The 17,808-nt window shown below is 53.0% G+C and overlaps 1 protein-coding gene across 1 annotated transcript; it reads right to left on the bottom strand.

The window, feature by feature from the left end:
- Nucleotides 1–2,405: 2,405 nt before the first annotated feature.
- Nucleotides 2,406–16,230, bottom strand: Rgs14 (regulator of G protein signaling 14). Its single transcript, XM_005355235.2, has 15 exons — nt 15,989–16,230; nt 9,402–9,423; nt 9,029–9,207; nt 8,585–8,677; nt 8,360–8,503; nt 7,872–8,015; nt 7,632–7,743; nt 7,197–7,309; nt 6,237–6,440; nt 4,206–4,282; nt 3,864–3,990; nt 3,697–3,778; nt 3,542–3,588; nt 3,348–3,462; nt 2,406–3,118 (listed from the first exon to the last, which is right to left on the bottom strand). The coding sequence occupies exons 1-15, from the start codon at nt 16,031–16,033 to the stop codon at nt 2,979–2,981; spliced, it is 1,644 nt and encodes a 547-aa protein (XP_005355292.1). The 5' UTR covers nt 16,034–16,230; the 3' UTR covers nt 2,406–2,978.
- Between the last annotated feature and the right edge of the window lie 1,578 nt (nt 16,231–17,808).

The following is a 17,808-nucleotide window of genomic DNA, read 5'->3' as shown; positions in this document are numbered from 1 at the left end:
GGAGATTCGGTTCTCCCAAGCGGGAGATGAACTTTCCTCGGGCTCTTTCGGCTTTTTCCCGGCCATAAAGGCAACATGCATCATTGTTGGCTCTGCAGATATTCCGGGTTGAGGGAGAGGTCAGCTTGGCCTATAGGGTCCACCAGCTTTGGGGAGACAGCCCATTTTTCACTTGGTGTCCCCTCCTCTCTCCCCGAAGCTCATAGCAGAGCCTCTTCCCATTTGTCCCAGAAAATTAGAGGGAAGTTCTGTGGGAGATGAGGGAAGAGAAGAGGATTGTTGTTCAGGGCTGTCCTGTGAGCCTAATAGCTGCCATTTTCAGGAGCTTGGCTAAGCCTGCTGGGGAAGATAACCTATTGATTGTTTACTTTCCTCAGAGAAGGAGGGAGCAGAGCCGTTATGGGGCCCTCACCTGAGTTTCCAGTCACTCTTCTGTGCCATTCTTCTCTAATGGCGTGGGTCTTTGGGGAGAAGCTAGAGGCTAAAGATGCTTAAAGAAAGAAGGGGTGGGGCTCCATCTCTGCAGTCATGGGGAAGCCATCGTTTCTGCTTGGTGCAGCCCTTCCTGTGCTTCTGATTAAATCACCTGTGCTCCTGGGGGAACATCAGGGGAATCGTTCTTGGTTCTTGTTGGAACCTTAGGAGGAGGGTAGACATTGTTTACATTTCTCTCAGGAAAGTTGTTTTTAGCAAAAGGGATTTGTCTCCCCTGCTTCTACTCCCTGACCACATAGTCCCTAGCACTATGCAGTCCCCCAATGCCAGCTGTCCCTTTGTGTTTCACTGAGCCTATTCCAGACCACCAAGGTGGTCAGTGAACCAGGATTCTTGTAGTTGTGGGTTTTAGAAGCCCACCTCTTAGTAGCAAGCCCATGCTTCCAGGAAGAATTTACTGGTTTGCCTAAAGCGAGAGTCAAAGAGTGGTCATTTCAGGTATGCGTGACGTGTGGTGGGTTGTCTGCCACCTGAGCCCTCTCCTATGTGGGTTTCTTCTGTGTGCAAGGTATTTCTACAAATGCAAATAAGCCAACATCATTGGAATTAAAATGAAAAGATTTATTCATCTTTATTTTTATGCATATGGGTGTTTTTGCCTGCATGTCTGTCATGCACTGTGTGTATAGTGCTCACAAAAGCCAAAAGCAGATGTTGCACCCCAGGAACTGAAGTAACAGATAATTGTGAGCTGACATGTGGGCGCTGAGACTCAGTCCCGGTGCTCTGAACCACTGAGCCCTCTCTCCAGCTCCGGGATTACGATTTTGTTTATTTTGTTTGTTCCTTTGTTTTTGCTTTTTGCTTTGCTTTGTGGGTTTTTTTGTTTTTGTTTTTGTTGTTGTTTGTTTTGTTTTTTGAGACAGGATTTCTCTGTAGTTTTGGAGCCTGTCCTGGAACTAGCTCTTGTAGCCCAGGTTGGTCTCGAACTCACAGAGATCTGCCTGCCTCTGCCTTCTGAGTGCTGGGATTAAAGGCATGTGCCACCACACCTGGTGAGGGACTACGATTCTTATTAGAGCAGCTTTAGACAACCACCTCTGAGCCAAACTCTGCCCATGTGGGATATATATATATTCCTGTGTCATTGGTTCCCTCAGAAGCCTGGGGGTCCATTAAAGAGTCAGATAAAGTGGCAGGAATCTGAAACCCCCAGAGGAAGGCATAGTGGGTCAACATAGCTGTTGATCGATCCCACAGATTTCAAGGATGACGAGGAACCGGTCAGATGAGAAGAGAGAGCAGGAGAAGGTCCTGGTGGAGGATCCACACAAGGTGGTCTCACCTGTGTGCAGGACTCTGCCCCACCCACTCCAGCCACCTTGCTTCCTCTTCCCACTCACCTCCCTAGGTGGGACCACGCTGGGCTTCTCTCCCTGCAGACTGAGGCTTTCTTTCTGAGCAGTCTCCTTTCCTTCCCTCCCTGCCTTTCCTGGCCGCTTAGAGGTGGGGTACCACCCAGCGAAGCAGATGAGGAAAAGAATACATGGCCTAGCCTGGTCCTACATATAAGCTTCTGATGCATCCTAAGGAGCCCTCAGCAATGTATGTGGAGATACATCGGATCCCTGACAGAAACAGGGAATAACAACAAAAACGATGCATTCAGGTCCACGGACACTGTGGAGCAGCTGGGGGATGGCAAGGGCCAGCTGTAGAGGATGGTCCCTCCCTTTCTCTCTCTCTCTCTCTCTCTCTCTCTCTCTCTCTCTCTCTCTCTCCCTCACTCCCTTCCCCCTCTCTCTGCCTTCTATATTCCATGCCTCAGGAAGAGAGAGTCTGAAAACAGAAAGTCGGGAGGTATACACTGAGGTCCCCAAGAACTTCCAGGCCTTGGTGGCAGAGTCAGTGGGGTAATGGGACCATACAGACCAGAGTGGCACACAAGAAACACACCTCGGCTGAATAATAATAATTATCATTATTATAACAATATCATACATTCAGGACAAACCCAGCTGCCCCAAGCCAACCATAAAATCCCTATGTACAGTAGAGTCTAAGTGAATGGAGGGAGGAGTTGCCCACCAGCGCGCCTGGAATTTACTTGTATCAACTCTTTAAGGAGGGGCCAGCCCCTCCTTCTGCCCCCTGCCAAAGCTTAGAACAAGCTGAGGAGGCTGGCACTGTCAAAGTCACCCATTTGTGTTCAGTATGCTTATGCCAAGAGGCTGGCCTGGCCTCCCCTGATGGCCTAGCTGCAAAACACAGGTAGGTGAACCTATGAGAACAGGTAGCCATAGTCTGGGCACGTGGTTCCTCTGAGTTCCCCTTCCATCCCTTCCTGGCTCCTTCTGTGGGCCCGCCCATAGCAGAAAGGGGTCAGGGACACTCAGGGTGCAGACAGGGCATGCAGAGCGGACCCACGCATGCTTGGTCCGCCCAGGCACCATGCAGCCAACCTGGACTGTTACACAGGCGTCAGAGGGCTGGGTGGCAGAGGAGTCTGAAAGGCCCTCCTTAGGCTGGGTGGTTGATTCAGTCTATGGTGGAGCCTCCTGGGAGCCCGGCCTTTGGGAAGGAAGCTGCAGAAATTCTGGAAGTACCAGGTCTTCTTTGCGAAGAAGTCCCCTCTGGTCATGGGCCCCACTGCTCTGCACCCGGTTCAGCAGCTCCACCAGGCCTGGGGACAGTCACAGAGTCAGGAGACCCATATGGTCAGAACATCTGTGTTAATGCTTGCCTATTCTGCTGCCTGCAATGGCCAGTCTGACCCAGACCATCAGTATATTCCAGCGCCAATGGCCCCTTAGTCCCTCCCGTAGCTCAGGCCACCCTCAATGATACTCAGCCCTGATCCCATTTCCCTCCTCCCCCTGATCCCGTGGCGCCCACTACCACCGGCAGGGCACCTTCAATGTCACAGGTCTGCCGTTTCCCAGTAGTACTGCTGGCATCTTCCACAAGCAAACTGGAGGGCAATGGGGGAAGATGAGTATCCTTGTCCTGGGTTCTAGGCAGGCATCCCTGCAAGAAAAAGGGGTGAAGTTCACAACCAGGAGGGGAGAAGAGGAAATTGGGAAAAGGCCCTGAGGTTCTCGGTTACCTGGCTACGGCAGGGGGATGTGCTGCTGGCTTCACTCATCTTCGCATCTACAACGGAGAGCATCACGGTTGGGTTTGGCCTTCTTCTCATAAGCCCCTCCTCCTGTGCCAGAGCCGCACTGGGAAACCAAGTCCCAGGGTATACACATCACTTACCTGGATGAATGTCCAAAACCAGTGTCTGTGAAGCCACTGAGCTCACTAGCTTCTCCAAATCCAACAGCTGCTTCTCCCCTGGCTACAGAAAGAGGTTTGGAGCCTATGAACCAGACCGTAAAACCTTCCCCGCCCCGCCCCGCCCCGCCTACAGCTCCGTCACTCACGCGATGCAGGACCACCTGTTCCAGGCTCAGGCCATGCTTTGCCAGGATGGGCTGCAGCGCCTCCTGCAGACGCTTGGTGGGCTTAGCGGAGATCCTCACCACACGCTCCAGGTTAGCCAACTCCAGCCTGTATGGGACCTTTGAGCTGCGGAGTGGTGGAGACCCAGGGGACCCCTTTTCCCAAAACAAGCCCGGAGGGGAGAACTGAACGTGGAGGGTGGAACAGTTTGGGGGTGGGGCTCTAGCTTAGGGGGTAGAGTTCCCAGCTCAGCGGATGAGATCTGAGATTTGGGCCCAGTAGACAGCTGGAAGCCAGATCAAGTTTTGGGGTAGGGCACTCACTGGAAGGTGATCCTGTTTTCCAGTCGCACTTCCTGGTCTGCCAGCACCGTGCAATCCTGATCCAGGACCAGGGCCTTCTGCGGATGCCAGGCAAGTTCTAAGAATCCCCTCCCTCCTCCCATGCTACCCCGGGGCATGGGAGGGGGACACTTGGGAATCACCTTCACTTCCTCCTGTGGTACCCTAAAGACCAGAAGGACCAGCCCATGGGTAACAGAAGGCTAGAGAGGCTGAAGGGCTAAGGACCAGCAGAGCTGGATCCTGGGAAGACCAAGGCCAAGGGATCATAAGAGGGAAGATGCCCTGGGCAAGGCCGCAACGGCACCTGCACCGTGGTGCAAGCCTTTATTCCCAGTACTCAGAGACTGAGAGAGTTCAAGGCCAGCCGGGGTTACGTAGCAAGTTCTAGGCCAGCTAAGTCTACACAGTAAGATACACACACACACATACCCAGCTCCCTCTGAAAAAGGATGGATGGATGGAAGGAAGGAAGGAAGGAAGGAAGGAAGGAAGGAAGGAAGGAAGGAAGGAAGATGCTTGGGAGTGTGAGGGGAAGCTTAGGAAAGGATCCAGTTTGGGAAAACAGAAGGGTGGGGGGCTTACATATTAATGGGGGTGGGGGATGGATCTTCAGTAAGGATGAAGCTTAGGTCCCGGTTCCTTCAGGTATGAGACACACTTCTTCTCTTGTTAGCCACCCAGACCTTACCTCTTGCCTCCTTAATGCCTAGGTCAGTCTCCCCACCTCCTACCAGCTCCAGCCACCCCCCAAACTGGACCAGAAATGGTACAGCCCCAGCACACAGTAGGTGCACAGACAAGACTACTGTGTGTAGCAGCCTAAGACTTGTAGGGGGCGGGCTTAAAATGGAGGTGGGGGAACTCTCCCAGACAGGGACACAGGGACAGGTGGAATGTGGGTGGTGAAGTTATATTTAGCAGGCACCAAAGCCCATCTGGGCTGTTGGCAGCTGTTCTGGTGGCCTAAGAAAGTGGGCAGAGTATCTCCCATTGCTGCCCTCACACCCCCATGCCCCAGGTCCTGCAGACACCTCCTCGCCTCCCTCTTCCTGAAACATCCTCTCTGTAAAGTTGTCCCAGACAAGCTCTGTCCCCGGACTCTGGCTGCTGCCTCTTAGGAAGCCTTCTGACCAGACATGCCCGCCTTCCCTAGAAGGTTCACTCTGGAGGGTTGACTCCTAATCGCCTTTTGCCTGGCTTCCCTCCAGCATGGACCTATAGTAGACACAGCCTGGGTTCCAGTTCTATCACACACCTTGGCTGCCTCTTAGGACTTGAATAAATTTCTCTCACTTCCCCTGGAATGCAGCACTGTTCCCCTGGGGCCCCCTTCCAGGATGGTTTAAAAATGAGCTTTCCTGGGGGTAGAGAGATGGTTTAGCAATTAAGAGCACTGGCTACTTTTCCAGAGGACCTGGGTTCAATCCTTAGCACCCACATAGCAGCTTACAACTGTCTGTAACTCCGCTGCCAGGGGATCTGACACCTTCACACCAACACACATAAAATAAATTTAAATAAATTATTTTTTAAAAAGAGTTTCCCTAGACTTTAGAGCTTGGTGCTCATTTTCACTTGAAGGAGACTTCAGAGATTAGGCTCACTGAAGAAGACTTCTGACGGCAGAGGTGAGGCCTCCAATGGCAACTTTAGAGGCGGGCCTATGTGGATGATGGCAGAAGTGTGGGAGTGGAGGACATTCCCAGTTCCAGCAGCACCCTCTCCCCAGCTCTGCCTCCCCACAACCATCAGAGCAGGGTGCTGGGTGAAGCTGGAGCCAGGCTATGGGGTGGGTTTGTGTGTGAGTAGGGTTTTTGAAGAATATGAACGGGTATCTGAGGATGAATGAGGAGTTGGCCCTAGGATGCATGGAGACTTGGACACAGGGTCAGAATAAAGCAGGGAGGGGATGCTGATAGGGAATGAGTTAGAATTAGGTCAGAAGATTAGGAAAAGAACTGGCTCATGACCAGAAAAGAGGCGAGAGTTGGAGCCAGGTCATGCTCATACCTGCTCATTGCCCACCAGGTAGACCTTAATGTCAGGTAGAGAGAGGCCTCTCTTCTCACAGATGCCTGCCAGCATGTCTCGGATGGTGAGGCCTGGTCGAGCCAGGGCCAAAGAGGCGGTGCCATCAGGCAGGTACACGCAGCAGTACTTCCCTGGCCGGCTTTCACTCTCCCCCTCTCCACTTCCAAGGCTCTTTCGGTGGCTCTGGTTGTGGGCAAGAGCAGACAGAGACTATATGTACACAGGGATGCTATAAGCTGGGACACATACATCTGCACACGTGCAAGGGTGCACCTGGAGGCAAGCACAGATGTGTCTTGCTCCAGAAACACAGGTATGCACACTCAAACATGTAGACACTCAGCTGGGCACAGTGGCACATTTTGTCCTAGTACTTGGAGGCAGAGGCAGACTTCTAAGTTTTGAGGAGCTCCACAGCAGCTAGGGCTATATATAGAAACCCTGCTTTGGGGAGCTGGAGAGATGGCTCAGTGATTAAGAACACTGACTGCTCTTCCAGAAGGACCTGGGTTCAATTTCCAGCACCCATATGGCAGCTCACAACTGTCTGTAACTCCAGTTTCAGGGGATTTGAAACCCTTACACCAATGTCCATAAAATTAAATAAATTATTTTTTTTAAAAAGAACCCTGGCTCAAAACAAAAATAAAATAAATGTGGACACTCAGGACAGCTTCACAAAGCAACCACACACATCATGCAGGGTACACCTAGGCACCCACCCATGCTTAGGCACCTGTCGGCAGATAACATAACCCCATGATTTGTAGAGAGATTACTATATCAAGCACGGAAAGAAAAGAAGGGTGGAGTGATGGTTTTGTGGAGTAAGCTAGGAGTAGAAGGACAGACATCCACTGGGAATGCTGGGAACCCATGAAGGGAAATGGCAGTAACCCTTACCAGGAAGGCACCTTGTTCCCCCCAAATGCCGCTCACCTCAGATTTGCTGCTCACGAAGGCGAGGAAGCCCAGGTCCAGACTGGCGGAAGAATTCAGGGACCCCTGAGACTCTCGTCGCTGTGCTGACTTCACGGCTCCACCTGTCATCTCTGAGGGAAAGTCAGAAATGAAGAGACCTGCTTGCTCTCACCATCCCTCTGGTGAGGCCCTCCCATTTGGCGGGTCTTGTTTAAGGCCCTCCATCCTGCAGGGACTTAAAGTGTGTGCGTCCTTGGGTAGACCCCCCCCCCCAACTTCCAGGTTGCAGCACGGGAGCGCAGCCTCCTGGAGAAACCCGGTGGTCTCAAGAACCTACATTTTGGGGTTTCGGTTTTGCCTTCTTGCAGACTGTGTGGGTCAAGTAGGGAGAGGGGGGCGTTTCCAAAATTGACCCAAGCTTCCTGGCCACACCATTCCTAGAGCCGGCCTCACCTCTACGAAAAGACTTGCGGAGTGGGCGGCCACAAGAGCCCTCAGCAAGCGGCAGCTGCCCCAACTCCTCCACGCCCAACGGCAGCGATTTCCCAGGCTTCAGCTTCGGCTTCTGAAGGTACAGGGAAGACTCTAGTGCGGAGCAGGGTCCTAGCCCAGCACGGGGATCCACAGCTGGGGAAGACCCATCCTGAGACTGTCCGAGGTCCCTGCCCAGCCTCCTGCTACCCCGGTACGCACCTTCCTCGAGGTGTCGGGGCTGCCGAGGCGCGTGGAGCCGGGTTCCCGCAGGGGGCGTCCCTCGGCCTCAGCCAGCAGGCACTCTTGGTACAGCGGGGATTTGACGAAGCGTGCATAGCTGTCGAACTTCATCAAATTGAAGATCTGCGCGGCCAGCGGGTGTGGGTGGCGATTGGTACCAGGAAAGGACAGTGAAGGGCTGGATGGGTGGCTTCTGCTTGCACCGCTTGTGTCCCTGCCCTCGCCAGCCCGTGTAAGAGAGGCCCAAGCCCTGCCCTAGTTCCTGTCACTTACCTGGAGTCTGAGACCCGCCCTCCTCTTGGCCCCGGCCCGTCCATCCTTCTATCATCCATGGCTTTCACCCTCTCCTCCCGCCCTGACCCTGCATTTGACTCTGGTTTTGCTCGGACTTCTCCTCTGTGTCTGCTCCTATTGGGCGTTTTACTGGTCTCCCTTCTCAGCCTGTCCTTGCCCCTTGGTCCCCTCACCTGAAGCTGCTGGGCTCGAAACATATCCGGCCGGGGCTGGGCCAACACCTCCTCACTAAGCCAGGCCTGTCGGTCGATGTTCACCGGGCTCAGCGCCTGGCTGGACAGGAACTCATGGTAGATATTGTGGGCCTCCTGAGATAGCTGGGGAATGAGGGACCGGAAGAGGTCAGGGGGCATGCTCCAGGCCTAGTCCCCACCCCTGTGTCCCATCTTTCTCTCCACCTGCTTGGTGTCACTGGCTGGGATCTGTTGGAACCGCTCACAGGCTTTCCAGAAAGTTACGTTCTCTGCACTGAATTCCTTCTTCAGGAACTCCTGGCATGAGAAGAGGAAGGGAGGCTCAGACACAGTCTGAATCGGGGATGTGTTCAAAGACTAGCACAGACACGGGGCCAAGAGAGCAGACAGACAGACAGATGGTGGCAGATCTGGGTACCAAAAGAAAATGCGAAGCAGAGATGAGGACAAGGAGAAGGAAGAGTTAGTTCCCAGCTCGGGGGTGAGGGAAAGGGTGCCAAAGACAGGCTAGATGAGGGACCACAGAGAGGAGCAGTGAGCAGTCTGGCCAACTTGAAGCCCTGTCTATGCCCTCTTCAGAATCCCCCATCCCTGCAGTGGCACCTGCCCCTGCCCCTCCCATCTTACCCCCCCCCTTCCCAGGCTTACAGTGAAGTAAGCCAGGCCCAGTGGGTCTTGTAGCAGCCTCTCAAAGGACAGGGCCCAGCTGGCCACAGGCTGATCATCTGTGGAGAAGGGGCTGCTGGGGCCACTGGGGAGGCTGTGGATGCTGAGGGAGCTGCCTCGGCCCTCACTCTGACCCTGGGAACATGCTGTGCTGGTCAGTTCTGCGGAGAGATGGACAAGGAGGGTGAGCCGTTTTCCTTCCTCAGCCTTTGGCCCAATCCCCATTGCAGGCAAGCATCTACTCTTCAGGGAAATTACCTGAAAGAACAGCAAGTGGCGGGGAGTGTCCCCACTCACTTCCACCTCCCTATCCCTCCCTCCCAGTCACGCCTCATCCACACAGTCTGTCACTTACCCCCATCGGAGACAGCCAGAACCTAGGAGAGACCCAAGGTTGAAAATTAGAGTAGAACTCTATAAGGAATTTCAAGGCTGGGCCACACAGGACCCAGCCTTCCGTGAGCTGGAAACCGTGTTTCCTGTCTACAGAGTCAGGCTGAATGTCTCCAGAGAGTCATTACTGCCTAGGGCTTTGCTCAGGCCGTCCTGGCCACTGTTCTATCAGGTGCCAACCACTGTGTGCTGGGACTTCTCGGAGTACTCTAGTGGTTCATGGCTCCCTTCTCTCTCTCAGCCCTTCTAGGTGGGTTCAGGTGTGCACAGACTTCCATCTCGCCTCTGCCAGGTACTGTTTGTATGAGTTTGGGCACATAGCTCACTTAGAGGCTCCTATCTGTAAACAGGGGTGTTGCTACAAATGACGATCTCCCCCAGAAACCGTATACACTGTGTTTATAACACTGCCTAGCATACGGTATGGTAAGGGCCAGGCCGGTCTTGTCTTTGAGGAAGGAGATGCTTCTGTAGCTAACTGCATTTGTTTCTCCTTGGGGGCTCATCTCCCCATACCTTGGGCGTGGCATGGATGCTAATTTGTGGCACAGAGTAGTGTCCATCAGACTCCGACTCTAGCAGAGAGTGGCCAGGAGGACCCCCTCTGACATTCAGGTTCAGTAGATCCAGGGTGGGACTTGGAACTTTCCATTCCCAACAGGCTTTCTGGGCAAATCTGGTATTGGTCCAGGGGCCATAAAATGAGTATCACTGTCCCTCAGGCCAACTCCGTTCTCCCCTACAGCACACACTAGCTGACTTCTCTGGGAGCTCTGCCGCTGGAGAAACAGACCCCCCCCCACATCTGGCAGTTCTTGCAATGGATTCTTTGGTATCTTTCCTACCTTCCCGAAGCTCCCCAGCTCTCCCATGGACTCCCTACCCATGCAGGACAGACTTTCCCCTTTCTTGTTCTGTTCTGGGCCCTTTGTGCCTCCCCGCAACATCTCGCTCCAACCACACAGTTTCCTGTACTATCTCCTCCAGATGCCCCACAAACAGTTCAAACTCGGCCAGTCTCAGGTGGTCACCTTTCTGTCTCCACTGTGAAGGTCCTGAAACAGCTCGCCTGTATCCTGTCTTTTTTCTGTCACTTAGGCTCCTAGCACCTCCAACCCCCATTCCTTCTTACCTTTCCTTAAGTCCTGGCACAGACACTTCCATTATGTCCCCCCTCCCCCACCCCCTCAAGCAAGCCTGGGAAAGCCACCCTGGCTCTGTTCTCTGCCCTCCATTCCTGGGTCATGTGGAAGTCAGGATAGGCCTGCAGGATACTGTAGGATATTATTTGGCCTCTAAGGAAAAAGTTAAGTTTAAAGGGGTCTCCTATGTCTAAAAATTGAGAGATTTCCCGCATTGGTTCCATCGGTTCCATTTTCCTATCTCCCCTATAAGAGTGATGCTCATGGTATCGTGAGTAACTTCCCAGAGCAGCAAGTGGGACTGGCCCTGAGTAGCCACTGGCGTTCCCTAAGGGGATTCTCGTCCCTCTCAAAGGACTCTGGGGGTAGTCTGGTGCATCTGTGCTACATTTGGAGGCAGGGGGAAGCAAGCACCACCTAGACTGCTTGAAGTCAGACTTCGTGCTGTGTGACTTTGGGAAGAAGACTCAGTTATCATTTCAGCCTCTCTGGAAATTGGGCAAATAATGGCTCTGCCTCCATTGATCGAGGCAGACACACAGAAGGAACCCAAAACCCTATGTGGTGTGCAGTGGATGTTCCAGAATTTACAGCTACTGCTGTCTCACCAGTATGCATCCAAGCTGATGTTGCTGGGTGTTTGGGTGTGCTACCCTACAGGATAGCAAAGAGCACAACTGTCGGGGCTCTCAAGACAAGGACTCAAATCCTAGCTCTGCTTTCTTCTTATTCTACGATCTTGCATGGGGGTTGCAACCTTGCAAGAGAGAAAGTTTGCAATTGCCTGAGCTAGGTGTGGCACCCACTCCTCACCTCCAGCGCAGCACACTCTGACCCCCACCCCGCCACTCCACACTCTGCCTCACACTCCTCGAGATGAGCCTCGTCATCAGAGTCAAATCTCTCCACCAAAGTCCTCACATCTCTCAGCTAAGGACGAGAAAGTCCTGATTCCTGGGCGTGGGAGATCCTTCAGGAGGCCTGCAGTCCCCAGGCAGCCTGCTATTGCCTTCCCCGACACCTGCCTGCGCCCACTGCTGCCTTCCTCCCCCAGCTGCTCCACAGCTGCAGCTGTGTTCCTAACTTCAAGCCCTTGCTGTCCTCCTCTTAGCTCGAGGATGCGTCCCCTTCTCAGTGCATGCCTTACCCTCTTCCAGCATCCTTAGCCTTTGGGCTGTCCCCCAGTCCCAGACCAGCCTGTCCCTTGCAGGCAGCTCTCTCTGGGCAGGAGTCCTTGACATAGCCGAAGCGGCACTGAAGCCAGATGCACTAGGGTTTTGTTTGGTTCTCAGAGGTTTTATTTTTGTATTATCTTTAATTAAATGCATGTCCTTAATAGGGCCACCATCCAGGTTTTCTCCAGGCCCTTTCCTCCCCACTGTTCCACCCTGGACTCAATTCCTTGCCCGCCTCAGTAGGGCTGCTGTTGCCAAGTTACAGCTAAACCCTACCTGCTTGACTAATGAGCCCCTCCGACATCATTTCCCTCCTCCTCACCTCCACCCCACACTTCATCAAACTTCTATTTTCCCCACACCCCTGCTTCCTGTTTTGCTGTTTCCTCTGCCTGAGTACCTACTTCTAGAGCCCCCTGGCACCGCTCCTGGATCCTACCCCATCACCAGTTGTCTCCAAACGTTGGTCTTCACCCTTCCCTTTCCCCTACACTCATGCTGCGGCTCTCCTCCTTGCAGCCTATAGCTCCTAGTAACCTAACAAGGGCGGGTCTTGTTGTGGAGTCTACCTGAAATCCCGGATCCAGGGGCATCCTCTTTGATTCTCTGCCCAAGCATCTGTAAGACTAAGTTTCTGGTTCAAGTGCCCACTCCATGCTCAGGCACAGCCATTCAGTGCCTCCTCCCACGCTGCCTCATGAGGTTCTTTGTTCCTGCCTTCCTTGCCCCTCTGGCTGTTGAAAGTAGAATCGGGACAAAGGTGGAAGAGGGACAGAAATCTAGGGCTTGGAGGAAGGAGTCCAGCTCCTGCTCGGACATTTGCACAGCTAGAATAACAGATTTTCCTCCAGCCCATCTTCCCCTAGGGAGCATGGGGCTCAGCATTCCCCGCCTCTGGGGGCTGCCGTGAGTCTGGACAGGATACAGCTTGGTCAGAGAGTCAGCTGTGGCAAAGTGGGATCCAGAGCCACAGCTATGGCTCACTCAGGCTCCAGGGCATGGGGAAGTTGGGTTCGACAGTGACCCCAGTTCTCACCTCCGCCTGAAGTGCCTTGTTGAGTGAGGAAGGAAAAGGGGAAGAAAGGATGAGGAAGGGCGTGGTGGCCAGTGACACTCCCTCCCAACCACGTCGGGTCTGGCTTTAATTTGTCATGTTTTGTTCTTAGGAAGTGGCTCTAAGGGAGCAGCTGGGGCCTGAGGGCACTGAGGAAGCCACCTCAAGCTTCTTGATCCACCTGTGCCACAGGCAACCATATTCTTCCTCTACCCTCAACATCTCTGTCCTCCGCATCGAATGTTATTGCCCCTGTTTTACAGGTGAGGGACCCAAAGCCAGAAAAGCTGTAGAGCTGGAAAGTGGTGGAGATAGGAGAAGCCACGTTTTGTCTGTCCGCTGTGGAATCTGAAGACTCCACCATGCCACTCCTGGCTGCTTCCATATATGGGCACTGTTACTAAAGGCAGGTGTCACTGCTCCCAACCTCGCCACTTCCAGTATAAATGGGGGACACTGGAGGACCAGGACTTGCAGCCTTTGGGCCCAGGGACTCCTCTTGAACTGGGCCCCTAGAGGATTCAGATCTTAAAGAGGGAGCAAGCAGCTGGTGGACACCTCAGGTTTTCTCTATCCCTGACTGTAAACTTACTCAAAGCAGACTCGATTCCAGTATTCTCTCACACATCACTGGTGCCCTCCAGAGTTAAGCACCTGACCTGTGATCTTGTTCGCTCTTGTGGATGTCTACACAGCCTTAGTGCCTGGTCCCTTCAGCTTGAGACAGCTCCTTAGGGATGACCTCAAGTCTTGGCCCTTCTATAATATACCCCTGTCCTGCCCCTGCCATTCCTGACCCTGAGCTGGACACCAGGAACATAGAGACACATGAGTTTCTTGTAGGTCTCTTTGCCAGTGTTTGCTGAGGGGACCAGCGCTACCTGAGTTTCCAGAAAGAGAACTATGGCTAACTCAAAGTTAAACTCAGACTTCCTCGCGATGTATCCCTCCACAGTAACTGTATGTTTTCTGATATGCAAGTTTCCCCCGGGCCACCCCCCCTCTAGCTTGCATATCCTTTAAGGACCATTTTCTCCAGTGTTAGAAGTTAATGGAGAAGATGCTTTTCCTTGCCAGGCTCCTCTTGGACTTTCTCCATTCCTGACCTAAGCTCTTCCCCAAAACAGAACTTTATTCTAGTAATCTCCACTCTTGTCTTCTTGTGCCTCACTACGTTGTGGCAGACTGTGGGCTGCTTGGGGAACTGGGACTTGACTTGGGTCTTTAGTGCTTAGGGTGGGACAGCCCAGAGCAGCCCCTGAGTGAATGAGTAAGCACATAGATGAGTGACAGCTGGTACCGTGTGACGATTTCTCGGGAGGGGGCTCAGAGCGCTCTCGAAGTGACAGGTTTCATTTCAGCTGCTTGACAAGCAGAGTGCCAGAAGGCTAAGGCTGATGACATCGCCTCAGCAGGGAACGTTGGAGGATGGGAAGGGACCAGAGCTAGTCGCTGCTGGGGGACACGGGGTATGTGCAAACAGGGAGCTTTCTACTCAACAGGATATCAGTTGTGCTCCTCTGAGCCTCTCCCGTGAAGTAACAACCGGGCACCTTACCCACAGACCCCTCTCCATTCTCAACTACCTCGTAGTCACTAACGCCTGTCTTCCTGTCCCTGCTCTAGCCAAGTATGGCCTCGTAAAACTGCCTGTTGTCCGGCAAGTCGACATCTGTGAACCATGAGCTCTCTAGAGTCATACAGAGAGTTCAGAACTGATCCAGAAAGGACAGAGATAAACACGTGTGGCGGTTACTGAGAGGACCTGGGGCAGCTGTGGGCTTGACGGGACCCAGGGCAGAGCTTGGGGCACCCTCTTTAATCTGAATGACTTTTGGATAGAAAAGCCATGGGCTGACACAGGAGGGAGAGGCTGGGTCTGTCTCCAGCCCCCTCAGCTGGCCCGCAGCTCTGGGTTCTATTCCAGAAGCATCAGTCTGGCTGATTTTTTGCAAACAGGCTCTCCTTGGACTTTCTAAGGTGGGTTGGTAGTAGAAGGAGTTGGGTGGGGGCTGGACCAACTTTTGGAATTGGTCTCCCCTTTCCCCTCTACCCAAACAGCTCAGTGCTGGCAGTAAAACTGCCAGTCAAGAGGTGGAGACAAATCTTGGGAACTGGAAAGTAGTGGTGGGAACTGGGATGGCTCATCTGTTTAGTGAGGCAAAAGAGTCTTAAAGAGGGGCTGAAAATATAGGGAAAATACAGTGCTCCAAGGGTCTCAGGTTCATCATGCTGCTTAGGCAATGGGCTTCGATCCATTCCAGTTTCATTTTACAGAGGGCAAAGTAGGAAAGGGAAGGAAAACAGAGCTAGAACTGGGATCCCAGGTCATTCTGGACCCGCTGGCTTTGTCCCATGGCACTAGGCTGAGACCTTGGACGGTGACTGTCAGGGAGTTGTTGGTGACTCTGCCAGATGAGCCAGTTCCCTGCCAAGCAAAGGGAGGCTCAACACAGTCTGCCCCGTTTGCTGAATGAATGAGAAGAACCAGAAGCTAGCTCCGGGACAGCTCTCATCGGGAGTTAATGACCTGGAAGGGTGTAGGGAATGACCTGGAAGGCCGCAGCCCAGGATTTCCTATTCTCTGCCCCACACCCTCCTTCCTGGAGGCTAGGAATAGAACAGGCAGAGCTATTCATCCTGTCCCATCCTTACTGACCCATCCTGGGCAGCCCCAAAAATCTGGCAGGATGCCTCTGGAGCAGGTTGATGTAGTGATCTGGCAAGGGCTGCTCTTAACCTTATCTTGGGCACCTAGAGCATGAGGTGAGGAGAGGGGGCTGAGGCCCAGAGGCATAGGCACTTGAGCGGTTGTAAGAGTGAGCAAGGAGTGACAGGGCCACTGGGTCCCCATGCCACTTTCTAAGCAGTTTCAGGCAGGGCTAATCCTAGGAGCAGTTGAGGGAGCAGGGAGCCCAACCTGCGTGGGGAAACAGAGCCTGTGCCTGCTGTGCTCTGGGCTCATCTCTAGGGTTGCACCAGACTCCTAGCAGGGCCTTTGGAGGGGTCCTGGGGTGACAGCACCAGGTCCCATTATCAGCAGCTATCTGCGCCCAACTTCTCCAGCCTGCTGGCAGCCCCCTGGGCTCCTCCTCAACCTTGCTGGGTGTGCCTCCTGGACTCCACCCTAGGTGTGCCCACCCCCTCCCTGTGGCTCTGGCTCAGAGCCTGCACTCACCATGCGCCCGTTGGGGACACCCAAGTGCTTGGGCTTCCCTGGCATACTGCCGCTGATCACAGGTCCCCGCCACGGGGGGCCACCCACCACAAGGATTGTGGAAGCACTGATCGGAGCTCTCGGGGTGGCAGGCAGGCAGTGGAGAGAGCTCGCTGTGCTCCTGCGGGCCTTCACATCCTGAAACACCAGCTCACTACCTCTTTTCTTTGCCACAGGAAGTGTCTCTATAGAAACCAAACCACAGAAAGAAGCAAGGTCTAAGAGAGCGAACGTCTCTTCCTACTCGCATACACACACGTTCACGCACACACACATGCCGCCAACGCACCCTCGGTTGCACCCCATGCAAGCACCAACACACAGCAGGAGCCTCCTTGTGCCGAGTGAGGAGCCTGGAGTGTTCTGGCTCAGCCTGGCAGCTTCAAGGCTGTTTGTCAGCTCACAGAAGTGTATGGCCATATAACTAGGAGCTTTTGTACCATGTAGTATGGCAGGGGTTCCTGTGGACATGGGGACATGTGCACTGGGTCCTGGCTATCCATACGTGTGCTTTATGCATTTACTCCATACCTACTATGTGCCAGGCTTCTGCATGCTTAGCACTCTTACCCCAGGCAGTTTGCATGCAGAGACCTTATCCTTAGACTGTCATCTGATGAACCAGAGAGCAAAGAGGTAAGCACATATACATGTGTGACCATGCACATGGGCGTGCATGTCATGAATGCATGTCTTCCTTTCACAAGAGCACCTAAAGCTTCAGACATAAGAAGTTGGATGTGGTGGCACATACCTGTAATGCCAGCCCTTGGGAGGTTGAGGCAGGAGAACCTGGAGCTCTAGTTACACAGTAAATTTGAGGTCAGACTTAGCTACACCAGCCTCAATCTGTGTGTGTGTGTGTGTGTGTGTGTGTGTGTGTGTGTGTGTGCGCGCGTGCCTGTGCGCACATGCGCGCGTGTGTGCGTGCACAGTGCCTTGGGTAGGTACATATGACAGGCATATCCATACGTTGGTCTATGTATAGTCAGATGCCCCATCAGGTCTGCACACATGTACCAATGGCTAGGAGAATGAATTGTATACATTCATACCAAAGAGACAAGTTAATCCATACTTATGGAGAAACCCCACCTTGGCACAGAACTATCTTAGTTCAGACAAATACCTTGCTGCCGGGCGGTGGTGGCACATGCCTTTAATCCCATCATTTGAGAGGCAGAGGTAAGCAGATCTTTGTGAGCTTGAGGCCAGCCTTGGTTACATAGCCCCAGATCAGCCAGAACTACATAATGAGATTCTGTCCTGAAACAAACAAACAAACAGATGGGGCTGGAGCAATGGCTCAGTGGTTAAGAACAGTAATTTACTTCTCTTCAAGAGGACCTGGGTTCCATTCCCGGCAACCATGTGACAGCTCACAACTGCTCTGACTCCAGTTCCGGAGACTCTGATGCCTTTTTCTGGCCTCCAAGGGTACCAGGCATGCAGGAAATACGCAGACACAAGTGCAGGCAATATGGTCATACATATAAAAATATTTTTTAAATTATAAAGAAAAAATATCATAGACTGGGTGGTTTGAACAAGTTTGCTTTTCTCACTATTCTGGAGGCTGACATGTCAAGACCAAGCACTGAGAAGTCTATGGTCTGACGAGTCCTGGCTTGCAGACAGCCATCTCTTTGCTAAGCTCACATGTGGCAGAGAGCGGAGAGAGGGAAGCATGCTCTCTCCTGTCTTGTATGTATGTATGTATGTATGTATGTATTTATTTATTTATTTATTTATTTATTTATTTATTTATTTATTTATTTTGT

The sequence above is a fragment of the Microtus ochrogaster genome, chromosome 16 (assembly GCF_000317375.1).
Source record: "Microtus ochrogaster isolate Prairie Vole_2 chromosome 16, MicOch1.0, whole genome shotgun sequence".
NCBI classification, from domain to species: domain Eukaryota; kingdom Metazoa; phylum Chordata; class Mammalia; order Rodentia; family Cricetidae; genus Microtus; species Microtus ochrogaster.
This window is presented reverse-complemented; position numbering and strand designations above follow the sequence as displayed.